This window comes from Setaria italica, chromosome V, assembly GCF_000263155.2.
Source record: "Setaria italica strain Yugu1 chromosome V, Setaria_italica_v2.0, whole genome shotgun sequence".
Classification (NCBI taxonomy): Eukaryota; Viridiplantae; Streptophyta; class Magnoliopsida; order Poales; family Poaceae; genus Setaria; species Setaria italica.
Window position 1 is genome coordinate 28,230,537 of NC_028454.1, and position 19,027 is coordinate 28,249,563.

A 19,027-nucleotide genomic window follows, 5' to 3' on the forward strand; every position below is an offset into this window, starting at 1 on the left:
AAAGCAATTCAATCCAACCAACACACAGGACGTAGGGTATTACGAAATATAGCGGTCCGAGCCTGTCTAAATTGTGTGTCTGCGTTACTTTCGAGTTCTTGATCTCGATGAGCCCCATTAACCAAAACACTACCTCAGGCACCCCCCTCGGTAGGTTGTCGGATCTAAACACCGACAGCTGGTGCGCCAGGTAGGGGCTCTCGTCGAGAATCCACTGGTGAACTTGATGGCACAAGTCATCATCAAGCCAATTGTCATGTTTGAAGCAGGCATGACGTTCGTCTTTGGCTCCTGGGTTTGCATTGCAGACGGTGCTAGAAATTTTCACCGTCACATTGCGTCGACCCTGGAAAAGAAGCAACAAACCATGAAGCTCCAGTGCCAAGCTCTAAAGGATCTCATCTAGAATTTAGGCAAAATTTCAATTTTTGACCTAGTCAAAGGCTGGGGGGAAGAGTCCGAGTACAACTCGACTTCTTCCGCCAATCGGATTGACTTTCACGAGCTGGCGTATAAGCCATCGTGCGAGTTGGAGTACTACCAGAGTCGATTCCCGTTTCGGATTCCACAACGTGGCCACTATTCATTAGGCTATCCTGTCCATTACACAATCCGATCGAGGACCTCAACTACTACTTGAATCTAGATGAAGAGACTCCATTTTCAGGTCCGCGGCAGGACATGGTAATCACATCAACTCCCAAGGCAGCTTCATCTACTGGCCCAACATGAAGCCGCCCGCTCTCGCCAAAGACGACGATTTCCACCTCATTGCTTCAAGATCGGGAAGCCGTATCAAGAGGGAGCTCCTCTGTCACCCATATATGAGGAAGGCGGCACCACGGAGGTCATCACTTCAAGCTCGGGAAGCCACTCTCTAGAACGAGAACTCTTCACCTTCATTACTAGATAAGAGGATGAAGAAGAAGAGCAATGGCACAGAAACCCACGACATGAGCGTCACCCAGATGACATCTCGCAGGATGAGCTCACCGCCAACATCGTCGGAGAAGAGACTGAAGCTAGAAGAACTCGACAACGAGCAAGGAACGTCGCAAGAGCAGAGCGCCGCCGCCGCCTTGCAGCGGACCTACCTATCATGAACCTGTATAATGCCTTTGAAACAGTTCAAAAGCATCACCATCGTACTTCCCTCACCACCATCGCGTCTATTGATCTCATCACTTGCGCGATGCCGCAAAACAAGTACACTAGACAGTTGGCTGAACTAGCAGAACGCGCGTACAAACAACTCGATCAGTAGAATCCAATACAGCTAGTCCAACGCACCGCATCCCAACGAAGTCAATGTGGTAGCAGCCATAGAGGCCCTCTGTCTAGACCAAGTCAACTCGGAGGCATCAGACCAAGCTAAACTAGAGCTGAAGGTAGTTGAGCAGGACCCTCGGGAGGCCGTGGCCACCGTGGGGCTAACCTAGAGCCCGAACGCCCAGTAGAAGACCTCCGCAACAAGATCAACGTCAGCCGTGATGCCCGTACCATCATCGACGAATGGCGCCGTGAACGCGAGCAAGAAGTCGAACACACAGGAGATTATACTGACGGGTTCCCCGCCTTCTCCAGATGTGTGAGGAGGACAACTCTACCCGAAAAGTTCAAACCTCCAGGCATCACCAAGTACGATGGCAAGCAGGACCCAGTCCAATGGTCCGATGCTACTCGTTGTCAGTACAAGCAGCAAGGGAAATGACAACACCAAAGCCATCTACTTTCCTATCTGCATGGACACGGCGCCACTCACATGGCTCGAGTCATTGGACAAGAACTCCATCGACTCGTGGAAAGTCCTTAAGGTGGCATTCACCAACAGCTACGCAGGGGCAATGCAGCGTCCTAGCAACAGGATCGACATGTTTCAAGTCAAGCAACAAGAAGGTGAGACCCTGCGGAGCTACTTCACTTTTTCGACAAGAAGGCCATAATCGTGGATATCACGGAGCGCGATGTCATTGACTGTTTCGAAAATGGCCTCCACGGCCACTGGATGTTCCAGGACTTTGGCAGAAGATACCTCGCTGATGTCAAATCCCTCAAGATCATGGTACAGATGTGGGTAGATGAAGAAGACAAGGAGATCAAAAGGTTTGAGTCCAATCGCAATAAGGCCTAGCACAACAACAATTAGAATAATGGCCAACGCAACGATAGGAATTGCAACGATCACCCTAACAATGACAACCAAAATAACTATTTGGGAGGTCACAACCGCAAGCGCTAGCCAGACAACACTGTGGTAGCAATCTCGCTGTCGTACGAGCAAATATTAGGGAAGATTGTAAGATACGCTATAACAACAAGTCAAAAGTAGTAGAGATTGCAACAAGACTTAGAAATATTTACATTATAAAGCATTCATATTATGTCTTCAATACAAAACTAATGTTTTCTTTAATACAGAACTACTCAAGGACTAGATGATTGGCTACTTCTTTTGCAATGGGGTCCATCTCCTGCATATACTCCTGGAAGAGTTCGTCAGAGAAGTCCTCTGCTATACCCTCTGCAACAGGAGCTAGATTAGATTGAGGATAAAAAGACTTGATGAAGCTTAGCAGTTGCTTGGACACAGACTTCGCCATCTTCTAAATGTAGCTGGTGAATTTTCCTGGCACATCCTTGAGTACTTCAGATAGCGGACGGGGCTCTACACCCTCAACTGGAGGCTCCACCATATCCGCTATTTGCTGGGCCGCTTCAGATATCTCCTTAAGAGCGAGTTTGGCAGTTTCCAGCTCAGCTTCACGCTCTCGGATGGTCTTCATGGCATTAACAAGATCAACCTCGCCATCCTCGTGCATTCGCGTATCCTTCTTCAAATCATGCTCCAACTTCTCAACATGATGCACCAGCTTGTTGTGTTGATCTGTTACTCGATAGAAGGCATTTTTCCAATTGGTGATTGATGCTTGAAGCTCCGGTTCCAATTTCTTATATTTTTCTCAACAACAGCAGGTTAATAAGAATCAACATACAATTAGTAGTTGACCAACACAAAGGAGAAGAGACTACCTTCGATTTTGTGATTAAGGGACTTATTACGAGGAGGACGCTCCTTCTCATCTTCCAGGTCTTGAATCCAGTTCCAGAAGGCCGCCGTCGAGCTGTAGTGCTTCATCATCAAGCGGGAGGTGTACACCTTTTCCTTGGCAAGCTCTTTCTCCAGTGCTTCAGCACGGAGCACGGTATCACCATACCCGTCGAGCATCTCCGACTTGCGGCGGGAGCGATTGATCGAGTCTTGGAATTCAAAAATCAGTACTCATGTTAACACATGGGTGCCAGTCATCATGCGAACAGAGAAAAACAATTTCAACTCACCTTTGCATAATTGCCGAGATGACAGTACATCTCCATGATAGTGGCTATCATATCTAGGTTCAGCAGCGGATCATCGATCAGCTCGATATCTTCTAGAGTTATCTTTTTAGCTCCGCCGGTCTCAACAGTTGCGGTCGCATGTGGAACTACGACAAGACCACCAGACGTCCCAGGCTTGGAGGATGAATCAAGAGCTACGGCCTCGAGGGTTGTCGCCGTCTCGACTTCTATCTCTGGCTCGGGGGCTAGATTCGTAGCCATGATGCTAGAGGTAGTCGTCGCCTCAACCACAATCGATTCCTTGGGGGTTGCAGAAGCAGTCTCCATGTCCACAGCAGCCACCGTCTCCTTGGGTACTTGTTGCTCGGGGGCTGGCAGTACAACATTAGTAAAAATGAAAAGACTTCTCGCATCAATGCTGCTACAAAAGACATCACCTGGACTACTTGTCATCGTGGACTGATTCTCTAGTTGTGGACTTGCTTGGGCCGGGGCAACGTCCTGGACTGAGAGGCTACCGCCATCAGTCACGGGCCTCAAGCTAGGCCCTCCAATGTCCATATTAGAGGATTTCCTGCATAAGACAAAGCTTTAGTGACACAACAAGTCGATTTTGAGTTACAATTAGTACTTAGAAAGAGCATAAAAGATTACCTTGACGATCTCCTCAGCTTCAGTGTGGGTTCTCCAAACCACCGTAGCGGCTTGACAGCTGGAGACGGTGCTTTCGGCGCGGTTGGCACATCCACAATAGGATCTTGGCCAGCTTTGACCTCTGCCTCTGCTGCTTGAGTTGTATCTGTGCTAGTGGGGTTCATTACTTGAGGATCACCCTAAGCGACATCTTGAGGCTCTGGATCATCCTCAATTTCGATTGGCGACTTGTTTTGAGCGGCCACAGCAGCCGCCTTCTCCATTCTGGTCACCTCTTTGAGTACCTGCAAACCACCAACGTCATCTTGAGGAGACATGGTGGTGATATTGAAATCGCCTATTAGGAATACACGATCCTCAGGATCTTGTCCTTCCTCATAAGTAATTATCGCGGGAGGGACATCTTCTACGATGACAGACTTCTTCACGACCCGTTTGGCTATAACGGATCGCTTTTTCTTCGGCGGTGGAGGAATCACAGCTTCAAGCTCATCAGCAGCCGAGCATTTCCTTGTTCCGGAGGAAGACCCATCCTTAGTAGACGGCTGAGCCCTGACTTCATCCACGACATTAGAGCTAGTTCCGCTAGAGGACTGGAGTACTTCCTCCTCCTGGTCGTCATCACTCTTTGCGCTCTCCGCCGTATACACGCGAGGAGCAGCTTCGCAAGTAACGTCCGATCCGGGAGGAGGAGGAGGAGAGAAGTACAAAGCAATATCTTCCTACAAAGAAAGACAATTTAGCAAACCCAACAATCTCAAATAAGTACTCGAGGGCTACGACCATGGGTACTTATAGGCTTTGGTGGGTTGGCGGTACTGAATTCCTGCACAATAGTAGGGATCTCACCCACATTTTTGAACATCCGTTTGAGCTTCACCATGACTTCATGAGTGCAAATTTTTTTTTGGAGAGAATCTGGAAGAATCGTCCAGGATGGTGTATTCATAGATGTAACGGCACCGCTGCTGCAGAGATTGGATGCGGCGTTTCATAAAGTTGAAAGCTACTCCAATGCCAGTAAGCCCTTCTTGTTTCAATTGAGCAATCCTAGCAATCAGCTTGGGCAACCGTAGGCAATCGTCATGCTTTGGCTCATCAAGCCACCGGTTGTTCCAAGAGGGACGGTGACCTGAGAGTTTGGGTAGTTTCGGATCATGGTTGCTAATGTAGCATCACTTTTCTTTCCACCCGGCATTGGAATCTATCAACTTGTTCCAGATATTAGCCGCTCACTCTCTTACATCAGGATCCTGGCACCTCCGACTAGGAGAGTATGATCTTTTGAGGGTTGTGGCTTTACACGGAAAAACTTCTGAAATAACCGAAAGTGCGGCCTGATCCCAGAAAGGCTTCGCAAAAATGAATGAAGATTGCAGTATGAAGGATCATATTGGGGTTTAGATGCACCAACACCAATTTATAATAATGGAGTAAGCCTCGAAAGAAATCTGAAGATAGTAATGCAAGGCCTCGCTCGATGAAGTGGGCAAAAATTACCGTCTTATCTGGATAGGTCTCCAAAGGGCAGGCGTGGCCATATGCAGATCACCATTTGATGAAGTCATGATCTTGCAGTAAATTGGTGGCTATGAGCGCCTTGATATCCTCCTCCTTCAGAGTTGACCGCTTCTAGTCACAAACGGGATTTGGCGGCATGGTCTGATCGGTTTTCCCGTATTTAGGCGTCGGCAACTGCAGCTCTTTCTTCTTGTCAGATGTCTTCTTCTACTCGCCTTTGCCTGATTTGGACGCAGCAGTTTTCCTACTGATCCTTGATATCACGAGCTTCTTCTGTTACGTACGCTCGGGAGCTCTTTGGTGGGAGGACAGCGGCGCTAGCGCTCGGAGATCGGGCAGCAGCGGCGCTAGGACTAAAGCGTGGAAGTTGGAAAGGAAAATGGCAAGGGTAAGACGAAAGGGATAACTTCCTCCGTCATTTGTAATAGTAGCGTGGTAACAACTGCGCAATTAAAGGGATTTCGATTTAAAAGATCCCCAAAATTTCGAACACCTGATTGGCAGTTACTAGTATTTCAGAGGGATATAAGATCTCCTTCTGCAGATGGTCACGTTGACCAAAGGTTAACCCTTTTACCCACCAAACTAGTCGGCTAAAGGCTCGGGGGCTGTGTGCCACGTGTCGATCGACAAAAAGTTTTTTCTTTGGGTTTTAAGGGGAAAGTGATGCAAATTACAGTTTGACCCTCAGCTTGATTCTTCGATTCAACCTAAGGCTCGAGGGCTGCTCCATATGGAGTGCGACTTTCATCACACTTTCATGTAAAATTCAAGGTTGAAAGATAGAAGACTAAGTTAAATGAGGCTTGAGCATATTCTAGCCGCATGACAGTTTTTGGGTACCTTTGAAGATTCAACCAGATGAAGTACTCGAAGAGCACCAAAACTAGTCGGTGAAGTCTACAAAAGTACTCAGAACTACTGCATTTGACTAAAAAGTACTGGGGGGCTTGTCGTGCATACATCTATGGGCCCACCAGAAGGTTTGGATAGTCCTAAATATAGGGCTTGACATCGATACGCATCTCACATAGAGACCATAGTGCAGGACGGTGTAGTCTCCATGGAAAGACAGGAACTAATCAAGGATTAGGAAAGCACTCGTTATAATAAGAGTAGAACTCCTCTGGTCGTATCTGACCCATATTCTTGTAACCAACCGACTTGTAACACTGCCCCCAGCAATATAAGGCGAGGTAGGGACCCCCTCCAAAGCAATTCAATGCAACCAACACACAGGACGTAGGGTATTACGCAATCTAGCAGCCCAAACCTGTCTAAATTGTGTGTCTGTGTTACCTTTGAGTTCCTGATCTAGATGAACCCCACTAACCAAAACACTACCTCGACCACCCCCCTCGGTAGGTTGTGGGGTCTAAACACCGACAGACGCCAATAGCCCGCAGGGCATCCCCATGGTGAACGTGATCTCCGGCTCCATTAGCCTCATCCGTAGCGTGGGTATGCCCCCAGGCTGCCCCTAGGAGATCGTTTGCCAACGTCTGGTGGCCGTTGAGATCCGCTCCTCCTCTGAGGTGATCACCTTCGCCATGGCAGATGTGGCACGCACGCACGTGGGTCCAGATGCTGCTCTGGGCGTCGCGGTGACCATGACACTTGACCAGAGTGACCTGAGTTCCATGGTCCCCTCACCCACAGCAGATCCTGCGCCAGCTCCCCCGGAGGAGCGCCACAAGCGCGTCCGCTCTCCCGTCAAGGCTTCCCACTTCAGCTCATGGCTCCGGGACAAGGATGATGCCAAGTTCGTCAAGATTGCGGCCATGGCAGAGAACCTCAAGGCCCGCCACCTGGGTGAGCCTGCAACCTCCTCCAAGGTGCCCGTGACGCTCACCTTCCTCGAGCTGAAGACCATGCCCCATGCTTGTCAGCTCGACCTGCCAAACATCGAGGCCGTGCGCACGGCTTGCGAGCTAGAGCCCCTTCCGTTTGGATGTTAGAGCCACCTCCTGCGGCTAAGCGCCGCCGCATCGCACCCCATTTTGTGCATGGGCTCCCCTCATCTACATGCCCCCACTCCTGCGTGAGCAGCCCTGTCCCCGCTCCTTCGTGAGCACGTTCTGTTCTTCTAGGCACTATAGGGCAGGCATGCCCTTTTTGATTGAGGATGTAAGTGCTAGTAGTTGGGGGCCTCTGGTAGCGTTCTGGTGGCCTGGCACTCAGGCGTTGTGCGCTACGTCTGCTCAACCGTTGATGACTTCTCCGTCACTGTCGAACTCGTGCTCCTAGTAGACGACTCCAGAATGGCCGTCACTAGCGTGTACGCTCCGTGCGCCTACGACCTCCAGCCCCTCTTCCTCAATGAGCTGGTTCACCTGGCGGGGGCCCTCACTGCCGTCCCTTGGTTGGTCTTCTGGGACTGCAACCTGATGCGTGACTCCTCTGACCGCAAAAATGGCAAATTCGATGCAGCGTCTGCTCTCAGCTTCAACTCCACCGTTGACACCGTGTTTCTCCAAGAACTGCCTTTCTCTGACAGGCAGTTCACTTGGAGCAACTGCCGTGAGGTGACGACCCTGGTGCGCCTTGACAGGGCCTTCATCAACGCTGCCTGGGGACATGTCCTCTTCAACTCCGTCCTCAGCTCCTTGCCCCACCCCACCTCGGACCATGTGCTCATCATCGTGGCGGCAGCATCCCGGGTGCCGGTGTCGTGCGTCTTCCTCTACGAGAAGACCTAGGCCTTTGTGGCCTAATACCGCGACCTGGTAGTTGATGTCTGAGCTAGGCCGCAGAACCAGGACGCCCGGCCTGCTCAATGCCTGGTCCGCTTATTGAAATGGGTTTGGGCTGAAAGCAAGAAATGGGCCCGCGAATGCAAGCAGCCCGCCAAGGTCGTGGACAACTACCGCGTGGTGCTCGGCCTCTTGGATCTTGTGGAGGAGCACTGTCGCCTCTCTGCCGATGAGTTCTTAGTCCACGGTCTGGTGGAGATGAAGCTCTCAGCGGCCAACCAAGCCCTTGCTGTGTACTGGAGATAGCGGTACACCTTCAAGGCGTGCAAATTGGGGGATGAGAACATGAGATTCTTCCACGCCTACACGTCTGCTCGGCTCTGCCGCAACCGCATCGTTGTCCTCCACAGTGACGGTGTGCCTGTCTACACCCATGTGAGCAAGGAATGCGTGTTCCACACCTTCTACTCAGAGCTTCTAGGCACTAGGGAACCTACGATGCATGACTTCGACTTGGAGGTGGTGCTCCCACCGGTCCCAGGGCTAGTGTGCCTTGACGATCCGTTAAGGGAGGCGGAGGCCAAAGGTGCACTATGGAGCATGCACACCGACAGAAGCCCCAGCCTGGATGGATTCGACCTCGCCTTCTTCCGCTCCTTCTGGCCGGTGGTGGGCAAGGCGGTTATGCACTTCCTCAGCACCTTCCACAGGGGCTGCACTAACATGGATGCAGTGAACCGGGCCTACGTCGTCTTGATCCCGAAGAAGGAGGTCATCATGGTGGCGACAGACTTCCACCCGGTCAGTCTCAAAAATTGCACCCCAAAGATCGCGTCCAAGATCCTGACCATGCGCCTCAAGAGCCACATCACGGCGTTGGTGTCTGATCTCCAAACTGGCTTCATCCAAGGGCGGTGTATCACAGACAATTTCCTCTTCGCAATGAAGCTCGTCTAATGCCGCAGTAAGCACCACGTCCTTACTCTTGTGCTCAAATTGGACTTCAAGAAAGCTTTTTATTCGATCGATTAGGGGGCCCTTGACGCGGTGTTGGCGGTGCGAGGCTTTGGGGACCGATGGCACGGCATGGTTGCCTCGCTCCTCGCCACGGGCAAGACCGCCGTCTTGCTGAACGGCGTCCTAGGACCCTGGATCCAGTGCCGTTGGGGCCTAGGCAGGGCGAACCTATCAGTCCCTACCTGTTCCTTGTCATTGCGGACTTGCTCCACAGGATGGTGGTGCACCAAGAGGCTGGGATGCTACACCCGCTCATCGACGACCTCCACAGCGCCGTCATCCAGTACGCCGACGACACATTGATCTTGGTCTGGACGGAGGAGGATCAGGTCCAGTGGTTGAAGCAGGTACTGGACTCTTTTGCAGCAGCAACTGGGCTCCACATCAACTACCACGAGAGTACCTTTGTCCCCCTCCATGTCAATGACGGGCACGCCACCAAGCTGGCGGCCAAGCTTGGGTGCCTGGTGGCGTCCTTCCCTCAGACGTACCTGGAGCTGTCGTTCTCCACTGCCTAGCTCTCGGTGGCAACACTAGATTCCCTGGTGGTCAAGGTGGAGCACGAGATCCCCGGGTGGCGCACGGGCCTCCTCTCCAAGGGGGGCTGGCTCACACTCGCTGAGGTCATTCTGACGGTGCAAAGAGATCTACATGATGTTCGCCGCCCTCTTCCTCCCACCAAGAGCCTCCTGCTCAAACACATCCACAAGCTCTTCTCCGGTGAAAGCAACCCGTGGACAGACTAGGTGCGACTCTGGTACAACGGCAAGCTTGCCAATGAGGAGACGCCGTGCTGGAGCGCGATCAAGGCCCTAATCCCCAATACCACTGTAACAACTCTACTTAACTAAACTTGGTTAAGCTAAAATTGGAAGCTGAGACACTAATCTAGCTCATGAAAAGTTCTTTTTGCCCTTAAGAGCTTAAGTTTGGAGTTATTTCAAAACTTGAAATTTTGTATAGAAACTTAAAGTTTTGCCAAACTAAAAGCTGTAGAGTTTTACACTTCTAACAACTTTCTTTATTAGCACTTTTGCTAGTTTGGAGTGGAAGAGGTTCAAAAACTAGAATTAAAATCAGTAACTTTTGAAACTCTCAAAAACTCTAAGTGCTGAAACCAGTGAATTTCCCCAACTTTGCAGCCCTTTTTCTCAAATTTTCTAATATGAGCTCAAGTCAAATGGTATCTAAAAGTTTTAGTGCTACAAGTCTTTGACAACTTTGATTACTAGAGATTGGCCAAAATCTGCACAAAAATCCTTCAAAAGTCGGGTCAAAGTCAACCAAAATGGTCAACCCAGCCAAAACATCAAAAAGATGCCAAGTCTGAGAGCAGTTCAAAGCTTGTATCTTGGCAAGAATTTTACTCACAAAACTTAAACTAAACTTAAGAAAAACCCTTTATAAGCGTTTTAGTACTCAGTCTATAAAACAACTTTGTCAATAACACCTTGGCCTAATTCAATTAGGAAACCATTCGAATTTCGGGTCAAAAACAGCAAAAACTCTGAAAATCAGCAAACTTGGAAATTTGCCAAAGTCTGGATGACCGGCGTTCTAACAAACTTTGGAACCTCATAAATTCAAATCTGTTCCATTTTGGAAGTAACACCTTTTGTAAGTTTTAAACTTTGGTTTAAGGGCTACAGATCTTAGAAAGGCAGAAGTTGGAGTTTAGTTCAAAAATCTAGCTTAAGCTCAGCCTAAACTTCGGCCCTTTGGCCTGCCTCACGTCGCCCCCGCTCCAGAGCGCGCACAGCGCTTGCCTGCCCAGCTCGCCGCCGCCACGTGGACATCCCCCACCGGTGAGCCGTTGTGACCTATCCGCACCAGGATGAGATGGGTCGACATGCCGCCTTGCCCAATGACCGCGCGACCCTATCCTCTCCCTGCCCGAGCATCTCCTTCGTCCAATGCCGCACCGCGCCTCTACTGCTTCCCGCCACCATGCCTTTGCTGCATGTTGGTCGAGCTCCGCCTCCCCAATCCGCTGCTCGACGGTGATAGGACGACACCCGGCTTGCCCAATTGCTCCGCCAGACAAAGAGAATCTCACACACCTCCTATCTCCCCCGTCCAATCGCCGGAAGATCTTCGCACGCAGCCGCATCTTCCCTCCGCCAGTGAGCGCCACCGGCCAATGGCGCCATCCTGTTCTTCTCCCCCGCTCACCCCCGGCCATGTCCACCACCAGCATTGGCTCCGTCCCCGCCCTCCGCACCTTCCCGACCCTATAAAAGGGGTCAATGCGCCGCCTGCACAGCTCCCTGCACCCGCAAAGGTCCTCTGCCTCCTCTTCTCTAAGCGCCGCCGCACCACCCCTCCGTGGAGCTCCTTGCTCTATGCCACCCTGCGCCTCGCCAACAACTTCGCAAGCTCCGTCAACACCACGCGCAGTTCACAGCCCCCTCCGTTGGCCGCCCGAAGCACCGCCGGCACCGGAACACCGGAGAATCCTCCTCCGCTGCCCGTGTTTTGTCCCCACCGCCGTTCGCCATCCGCACGCCTTCTCCGCCGCCCCGACCTTCACCGAATCCCCGCACGGTGAGCACCCACACATTTCCCGCCCGTTGTTCGCATCGTTTGGCCCTTTGGCTCGCTGGAATTTCATTCCCGCCACCGCACCCGCTATAAGGGCACGGGTGTGATTGGGAAAACACCGCAGGGATCTTTTTGTTAGAACCAAGAGCATACGTGTGATGTTTTGAAAACTCTGGGGCCTTGCTGTAAAGTTGTTTCAATTTTGTTGTTTTATTTTGGCAGAAAAATGAATGAACTTTGAAAATGCACTGAAAAATGTAGGAAGTTCAGAAAAAAGTCAAATAAATTTTGTTGGACTCACTGAAGTACATAGTTTCATGAAAAAATAGCCTTGCCCATGTTATTGTTAGAAATAATACCCTATAGTTTTATTTCTTGTTTAGGCCGTTTAAATCATGGTAAATCACAGAGAAATGTAAAAATGACAAATCCACCCTTAAAGTGTTTGTTTCATTGAACAGAAGCTTGGAAAAATAGTTAAGACCTTGGTGTAGAACTTTAATTCCCTATTTTAACTTTATCTTTGAAGTCTAAGGTTAAATATTTCTTTTTGCATAAGTTTTAATCCAGAGCAGAGAAAAATGTGAAACCACTTGGAGTACTCTGGTTTTGAAGAGTAGTTCTTAGGAAAAATATGAAACACTAAATGTAACATGTTGAGGCATGCCTTTCTGTTTGAAGAAAGATAAATAGAACATAAATGTGGGAAATAGTGGTCCTTCACTAAAAATTATGAAAATTTCACCAAAGTCTTTGCAACATACCTTCAACCTACTGTTAAAGTTTCACCCTCAAAATCACTGTAGGTTTTGAGATAAAAATGGTGAAGTACATGCTACCGTTGGGTAATAAAATAATTTTAATTATTTTTGTACTAATCCTTTGGATCCCAAATTTTTAAAGTAACTCATTGATGACATGAGTGAGATACTGCTAATTTCTCAGTGTCATATGTTATTGTTTAAATATGGAAACAAGTTTTGGAAGATGAATGAGTTTAAATGAATAAAGAAAACGTTAAGTCCTAGTAAGCTTAAATGGTAATTTTTGGAAGAGGTACATAAAAACATTCAGAAATAAATGACTTTCCAAATGAACCCTGAGCAATCCTAAAAGTGACCCCCACCTTCCTTTTGAAGTTCTAAGTTGTAAGAACCTTATATATGTATACAATCACCATCAAAGTCAACCCCGAGTTTTAAACCACAACACACCTTACTTCATGAAGATAATGAAAGTTTAGAACCTTGTTTAGGTGAATGTGGTCGAAATGCAACTTACACTTCAACAAAATTCATGTCTTGCATCATTCATACAAAAGCATGGAAAATTTGAACTTTCTGCATATGCATGTCGTGTAGAAGCTAATATCGTCGACGGAACCTATGACCTCCATCCTACGCCGGAAGAGGAACCTGCCGCAGAGCTACATCACGTGTATGCTTCCTTGTTTTTAAATTATGCAATATGTTGATGCTTATGATTGTGCATTTACGTTTATAGGAGTTGATTGAAACTTTAGATGCATGAACTTAGTACCTTGATTTGAATACTAGTTGCTAAAGTCGAGTAGTTGCTGTGCTAAATAGGACTCGGTAAAAGTTGAGTGATTGCCTGTCCCTCGCAAGTTATAGGAGTTGTTGTTTACTCATACTACAACCATAAGGATGACGGACAGGACCGGGAATGGTTCCAATGTGGTGGTTTGCCCCGTTTGTCTAGTAATGAACTTGCCAAGGTCAAAACGTGTCAGCGTTCGTGATCAAGTGTTTGAGAGTACTAATCTCATACCTAGTATGGGATGGGGAAGCCTAGCACCTGATTGAACTGGGGCATGGCTTATACTCCTGCTGTCCCTGGAACGAGGTTCCCATGGTGCATCATGTGGGTGCAAGTGCGATCACAGTATGGCAAGATGTCGGTACTATGGAGCATTGCATGCCAAGGGAAGTTTGGCCCTGACACGTGCCTGGGGATCGATGGGGACAGCTGACAAGTGAAGCGACCCTTCGTGGTGCACGGATGTCATGTGATTAGGTTTGCCATGCATGGTTAATAAATTCGAATCGATTCGTCTGCCTCTCACAGTTTGGGACTGCTTGATCGCTATTCTGCACTGAGTAAAGATGGAACATGATGATGATATTAATCTTGATGCTTGTCATTAATTGTTTGGAAACTATGCTTGCTTAGTATAAGTTGCTAATTTAGATTGGTCAATGAACTTAAAACTTGAGCTAAAATGTTGAAAGTAAGGACCAACTTTAGTCGCTTTTGGCAAAAACAAACCCACAGCTAAAAGGCGTTGCATGTCTAGGAGTCGGTGAAGTAGTTATCACCTGTCGGGTCAGTCTTGCTGAGTATTAGTTGCTCAGCCTTGCTTGTGGCATAACTTTTTAGGTAATGTCGATAGTTTGGCTGCTAGCGCCACTTGGCCTACCCAGCTCCCTCCAGGTTGGACAGTCGAGTGAGATCCCTCCTCGGATGGCGGGGACATGGATCATTGATATTATGGTCGGCTTCGCCATGATATTATGTATCGACATTTAGCTTCCGCCCGTTTTACTTCTTCGTTGTTTACAACCTTGCAAACCCTATTTGAGTTTCGAAAACTCTGATGTAATAAATTATTGAACTATGTTAATGTGATGGGAATGTTGTAATCTCTGTGCCCACTCACCTTCGTGTGAGCAATGCTTCTCGATCCTGAGTAAGTGGTTTATCGGATGAAATCTGACGGACGACCAAGTTGACTTGCTTAAAGTGCATGATCGCGTGTCAAACGACTTAAGTGCATTTTAGTCAGGTTAATTTGGATGGTTCCACTACAACCGCGCCCTGACCATGGTCTTAGTGGGGGATGGGGAGACGACCTCCTTCTGGTACGACCGCTGGGCTGAGGTTGGGATGCTCCGCGACACCCTCCTTTCCCTCATCTTGCACTGCTTCGACGTCGACATCACCGTGGCGGAGGTGGCCACGGCAGAGGGGGGATCCCTTACGGCGACTTGCAGCCCCAGCTCACGATGGCCGCAGCGGCGGAGCTGGACCAGCTCGTGGGCGCCGTGGCTGGCCTTGAGCTGCACCGCCACCCCAACCATCGATGGGTGCTCGGAGCACACGCGGCCAAGCCGCGGGCGACCGACTTCTACAACGCCCTCCGGGCGCCAATTGGGGCTCCACCGATGACGAAGCTCAACTGGGACACCTTCACACCCAAAAAGGTCTAAATTGTCTTCTGAATCCTCCGTCACGAACGCACGCGTACCCGGGAGTCTCTGCATCGCCATGGCACCCTGGACTCCCCGGACTACCCGTTCTGCGCAGGTATTACACTTGCCAGTCGCCTGTGTAGATATTTGAAAGGATTTGTTACTTCAGATGTTAAACCTAATTTTATAACACAAAATAATTCGCTTTGTCTATTTAATCTTTCTAATAAATATCACAACTTGATAACTCTTGAAATGTGATCTAATTCACCCTATAAAGAAACTAGTTTTTTCCCCCTCCAATGTGTGAGTTGTGTTGTGTTTTGGATTTAAGTTTTGTAAGATCATACATGCCATTGTAGGTTAAATTAGAAAAATGCTACAATAATTTTTTGTAGTTTTCATGCATTTTATATCTGAAGGATAAAATATATCATATGCTCACAACTGATAAAACTAATCACGAAAATTTTTGAACTACTTTTCTAACATAGCTCATAGTGTTAACTACCACTCACAATATTCCAACACAAGTTGCATTAGGGAAAAAAAGAATATAAATTCACTAGGGGTGACGTGGGTAAATTTGAATTGTATATGGGACCAAATTGAGCTGATATTTTATACAGAGGTGAAACGATCAAAAGTTGTTGAGGGTAACATAATATACCTTTCTTTTTCTAAACTCAGTACGTATATTGCCGTGGATGTAACCTCCATGCCTATCTTCTCTTGTTTTGAAGCTTTACAAGTAAGCTTGAATGCGAACATCATATTCGTAATATTCCCTCCGCTCAAAATTATTTGATATTTGGAACAACCGAATTAGTTTGCAGTTAATCATATCTTATTGTTGAAAATATCGACCGGTCTAGTAAACTCTTGTGATAGAAAGAAATTGATCATATTTCATATAAAAGTATAAAACGATTCAATCGCTTGGAATTTGGAAATACTCGCATCATTTTTCTACCTATAAAAGGCTAAAAGGAGAATAAAGAACAAGGTGTGATCTGGTTGCAACTTGCTAGCGCACGCAACGCAACATCATCTTTGGCTCTTTGCAGACCACCTCTCCACCGTGGCTGCAGGGTGGGCCCCACGTACCAGCGAGAGGAGCCGGGAACAGCCAAAAGGAGAGCCGGAAGAAGGGTTTTTGGCTGGGAGACCAACCGCACCAGGGAGGAAGGTCAGCCAGACGCCACCGCCGCCCCTGCTCGCGTCGCACGCAACGCTCAAACTCCTCCGACGAGAAAGAGCGGCCAAGGAGGGAAGAGGACAGGAGCCGTACGGGAAGGAGGGAGTGCGAGGATGGGCGCGGGGGACGGGGAGGTCGCCGCGAGCAAGGAGAAGGGCGGCGGCGGCGCCGAGCGGACGTCGCTGGACGGCGTGCGGGACAAGAACGTGATGCAGCTCAAGAAGCTCAACACGGCGCTCTTCCCCGTCCGCTACAACGACAAGTACTACCAGGACGCCATCGCATCCAAGGACTTCTCCAAGCTCGGTGCGCCCGTCCACCCATCCCACCCCTCCCCTCTCCGTCTCGCCCCCCTTTATCCTCTGTTCGATTGTTTAATCCATGATTGGTTCCCTTGAGTCATTGGATCTGCGATTAGAGCCCCAAAATATGAGCATTTGCGGCCTGATTTAAGAACAGGCCGTTAGGATTCAGACGGAGGCGATGTGTAAAAGGGGTGATTTGTTTGGTTAGCGCCGATCTTGGAGGCTATTGGTAGCTGTGGTGTTTTGGCTGGGCAATGTAATGTGATTGCCCCATGCTGTACCGATGCATTTGGGGCAGATACTGTTTATATTGATTCTTTTGTTGGGTCCAGCTGATTCCGTTTGGAATCGGTTGCTGCCCCTCTTGGGGGTGATGCTGATAGCTTCTGCTCGTTTCCCTGCATTTGTGCAGCTTACTACAGCGATATATGTGTCGGTGCGATAGCATGTCGCCTGGAGAAGAAGGAAGGAGGGGCGGTCCGAGTTTACATCATGACCTTGGGTGTATTGGCGCCGTATCGTGGCCTTGGTATCGGTGAGTGTTTCACCTTCTAATTCATTTTTTCATGTATGTGGACTGTGAAGATCAACCTTTTTGCCGTGGTCGATGCTCCGGAAGTGAATAGATATGCGTACATCATCATTAATTTGGATTGATATGCGATGACTACATCTTGTTTAGAACATCGTATGTGCTTTTTAGTTGACAATATTATTGTTAAGTGACACATTCTGTTAAAACATATAAAAAAATTGAACTACAGCTGTTTATTTGCTAGAGCATCTCCAAAGTGCTGATACCATTCGTGTTAGTACTATCTTCTCAACTTGTTTGCATTTAACCGCATATGGCTTTCTGATCCTGCTAGTAGAGTTGGTGCATATTGCTGCTTCTTTTCAATGCTTAAGCAATAATTTTCAAGTGTCACTACAGAAAATCACATATTAAAATTTAGTGTGCTTGTTCTTTGGCACAACTGAAGCCTCATGTTAAATAATCAGTGTTATTACTTGATTGTTCTTTTCATGTCAAATATAAAATACTTTCTAACTTCAACAGGAAGGTTAAAGAATCATTGCGCAATAACTGTGTAGCTTGATAATGACTTTGTGTAGAATTTCGCCTGTAACCGTGTTTTTTTTAACCAAAAATCCAAACACACATGTTTTAAGCCCCGACACTGGAGCTCATAAGGTTAGCCTTTGACAGCTAGCCTCTTGGTCATTTTACTCCCGTGATTGTTTCAGAGTTAGCTAAATACTAAGGTAACACCACTTGTTGACTCTGCTATTGTTTCCATAAAGTAAAGAACCAGAAACAGGCTCATGAATTTTCTCGCCATCAAGTTTCATAGATTCCAGATAGAGTTTTAGGAGCTAACAATAAAATCTGACGCTACTTGTGGACATTGTGCTGCAATTTTTGCCTTTTACATTTGAGTCCATTCTAAGAGCAAATAGGTCCATATGGTGGTTTTATAAATAAAGACGCAAGAAAGCATTTGATAAGAAAGTTTGTATCCGGATGTTATTCCTTATCAACTTTGGTTTGCTACCTGTGCTGTTTCTTGCTTGCGTAGATGGAAGCTAGTTGAAAAAGAATATGAATATTTTTTTTGGTTGACTTCTCATGGTTGGGCTACAAATTGCAAAAAGAAAACATCATTCTGAAATTTTGCACTCTGAACATAAGAATGTTCTGCATAATAAGATCTATAGCATCTTATAATTGATTGATTTTATGTTGACAGGTACAAAGCTGCTGAACCATGTTTTTGATCTCTCTGCGAAGCAGAACATCTCTGAGATATACTTGCATGTTCAGACAAATAACGACGACGCCATCGCTTTCTACAAGAAGTTTGGGTTTGAAATAACACAGACGATACATAACTACTACATGAACATAACGCCGCCAGATTGCTATGTTCTTACAAAATTTATCGGCCAGGCTGCTACAAAGAAATGATCAGCCACCCGCCCACCTTTTGTGAGACCACCACCACCACCACCTCCTGAGTTCTGGTGGAGATAGTTGCTGTTCTGTGGCAGTTCGTGCTGTGTTTCCATTTTTGTGAGCTCTAACGCTATAGACGTCTGGGTAGCCTTGCTATACAGCACTGAGACTATCATTTTACATTGAGACTGCTCTTTTTTTTCCACTTGCTTCAGGGCATGGATTCGTGCCCCAACGGTTTCTTGGTTCGATGTGTTCGTGGGAGAGCTATGATGTTACATGGGAAAAATCGGCATAGGTTCGGGCTTGTATTTTGATGAATCATGATGTCAGGATCTTTGGCATGCTCGTTTTGGTTAAGAGTCATGACGGTTCAGATGTGTCATGGTAGGCCTTCATTCTTTTGTGATGCTATGTTTCTGCCGTATGAAGCGCTCGATATGCAGTGAACTTCGGCGGAGTTATCGATGGCCGGGGATGTTGGTGAAGTAGGCGATGTCGCATAGCCGGTGATGTTGCCGTTAGTGTTCGGATGCATTGACCATGTACTCCCTCTATTCCAAACACAACTTAAAAAAAATAATTTAAAT

At 47.8% G+C, this 19,027-nt stretch overlaps 1 protein-coding gene across 1 annotated transcript; it reads left to right on the forward strand.

Moving 5' to 3' along the window:
• Nucleotides 1-16,130: 16,130 nt before the first annotated feature.
• LOC101753129 (N-alpha-acetyltransferase 50) lies at nucleotides 16,131-18,819 on the forward strand. Its single transcript, XM_004969076.3, has 3 exons — nucleotides 16,131-16,481; nucleotides 16,893-17,015; nucleotides 18,232-18,819. Exons 1-3 carry the CDS (start codon nucleotides 16,289-16,291, stop codon nucleotides 18,447-18,449), a joined length of 534 nt encoding a protein of 177 aa, XP_004969133.1. The 5' UTR covers nucleotides 16,131-16,288; the 3' UTR covers nucleotides 18,450-18,819.
• Nucleotides 18,820-19,027: the final 208 nt, after the last annotated feature.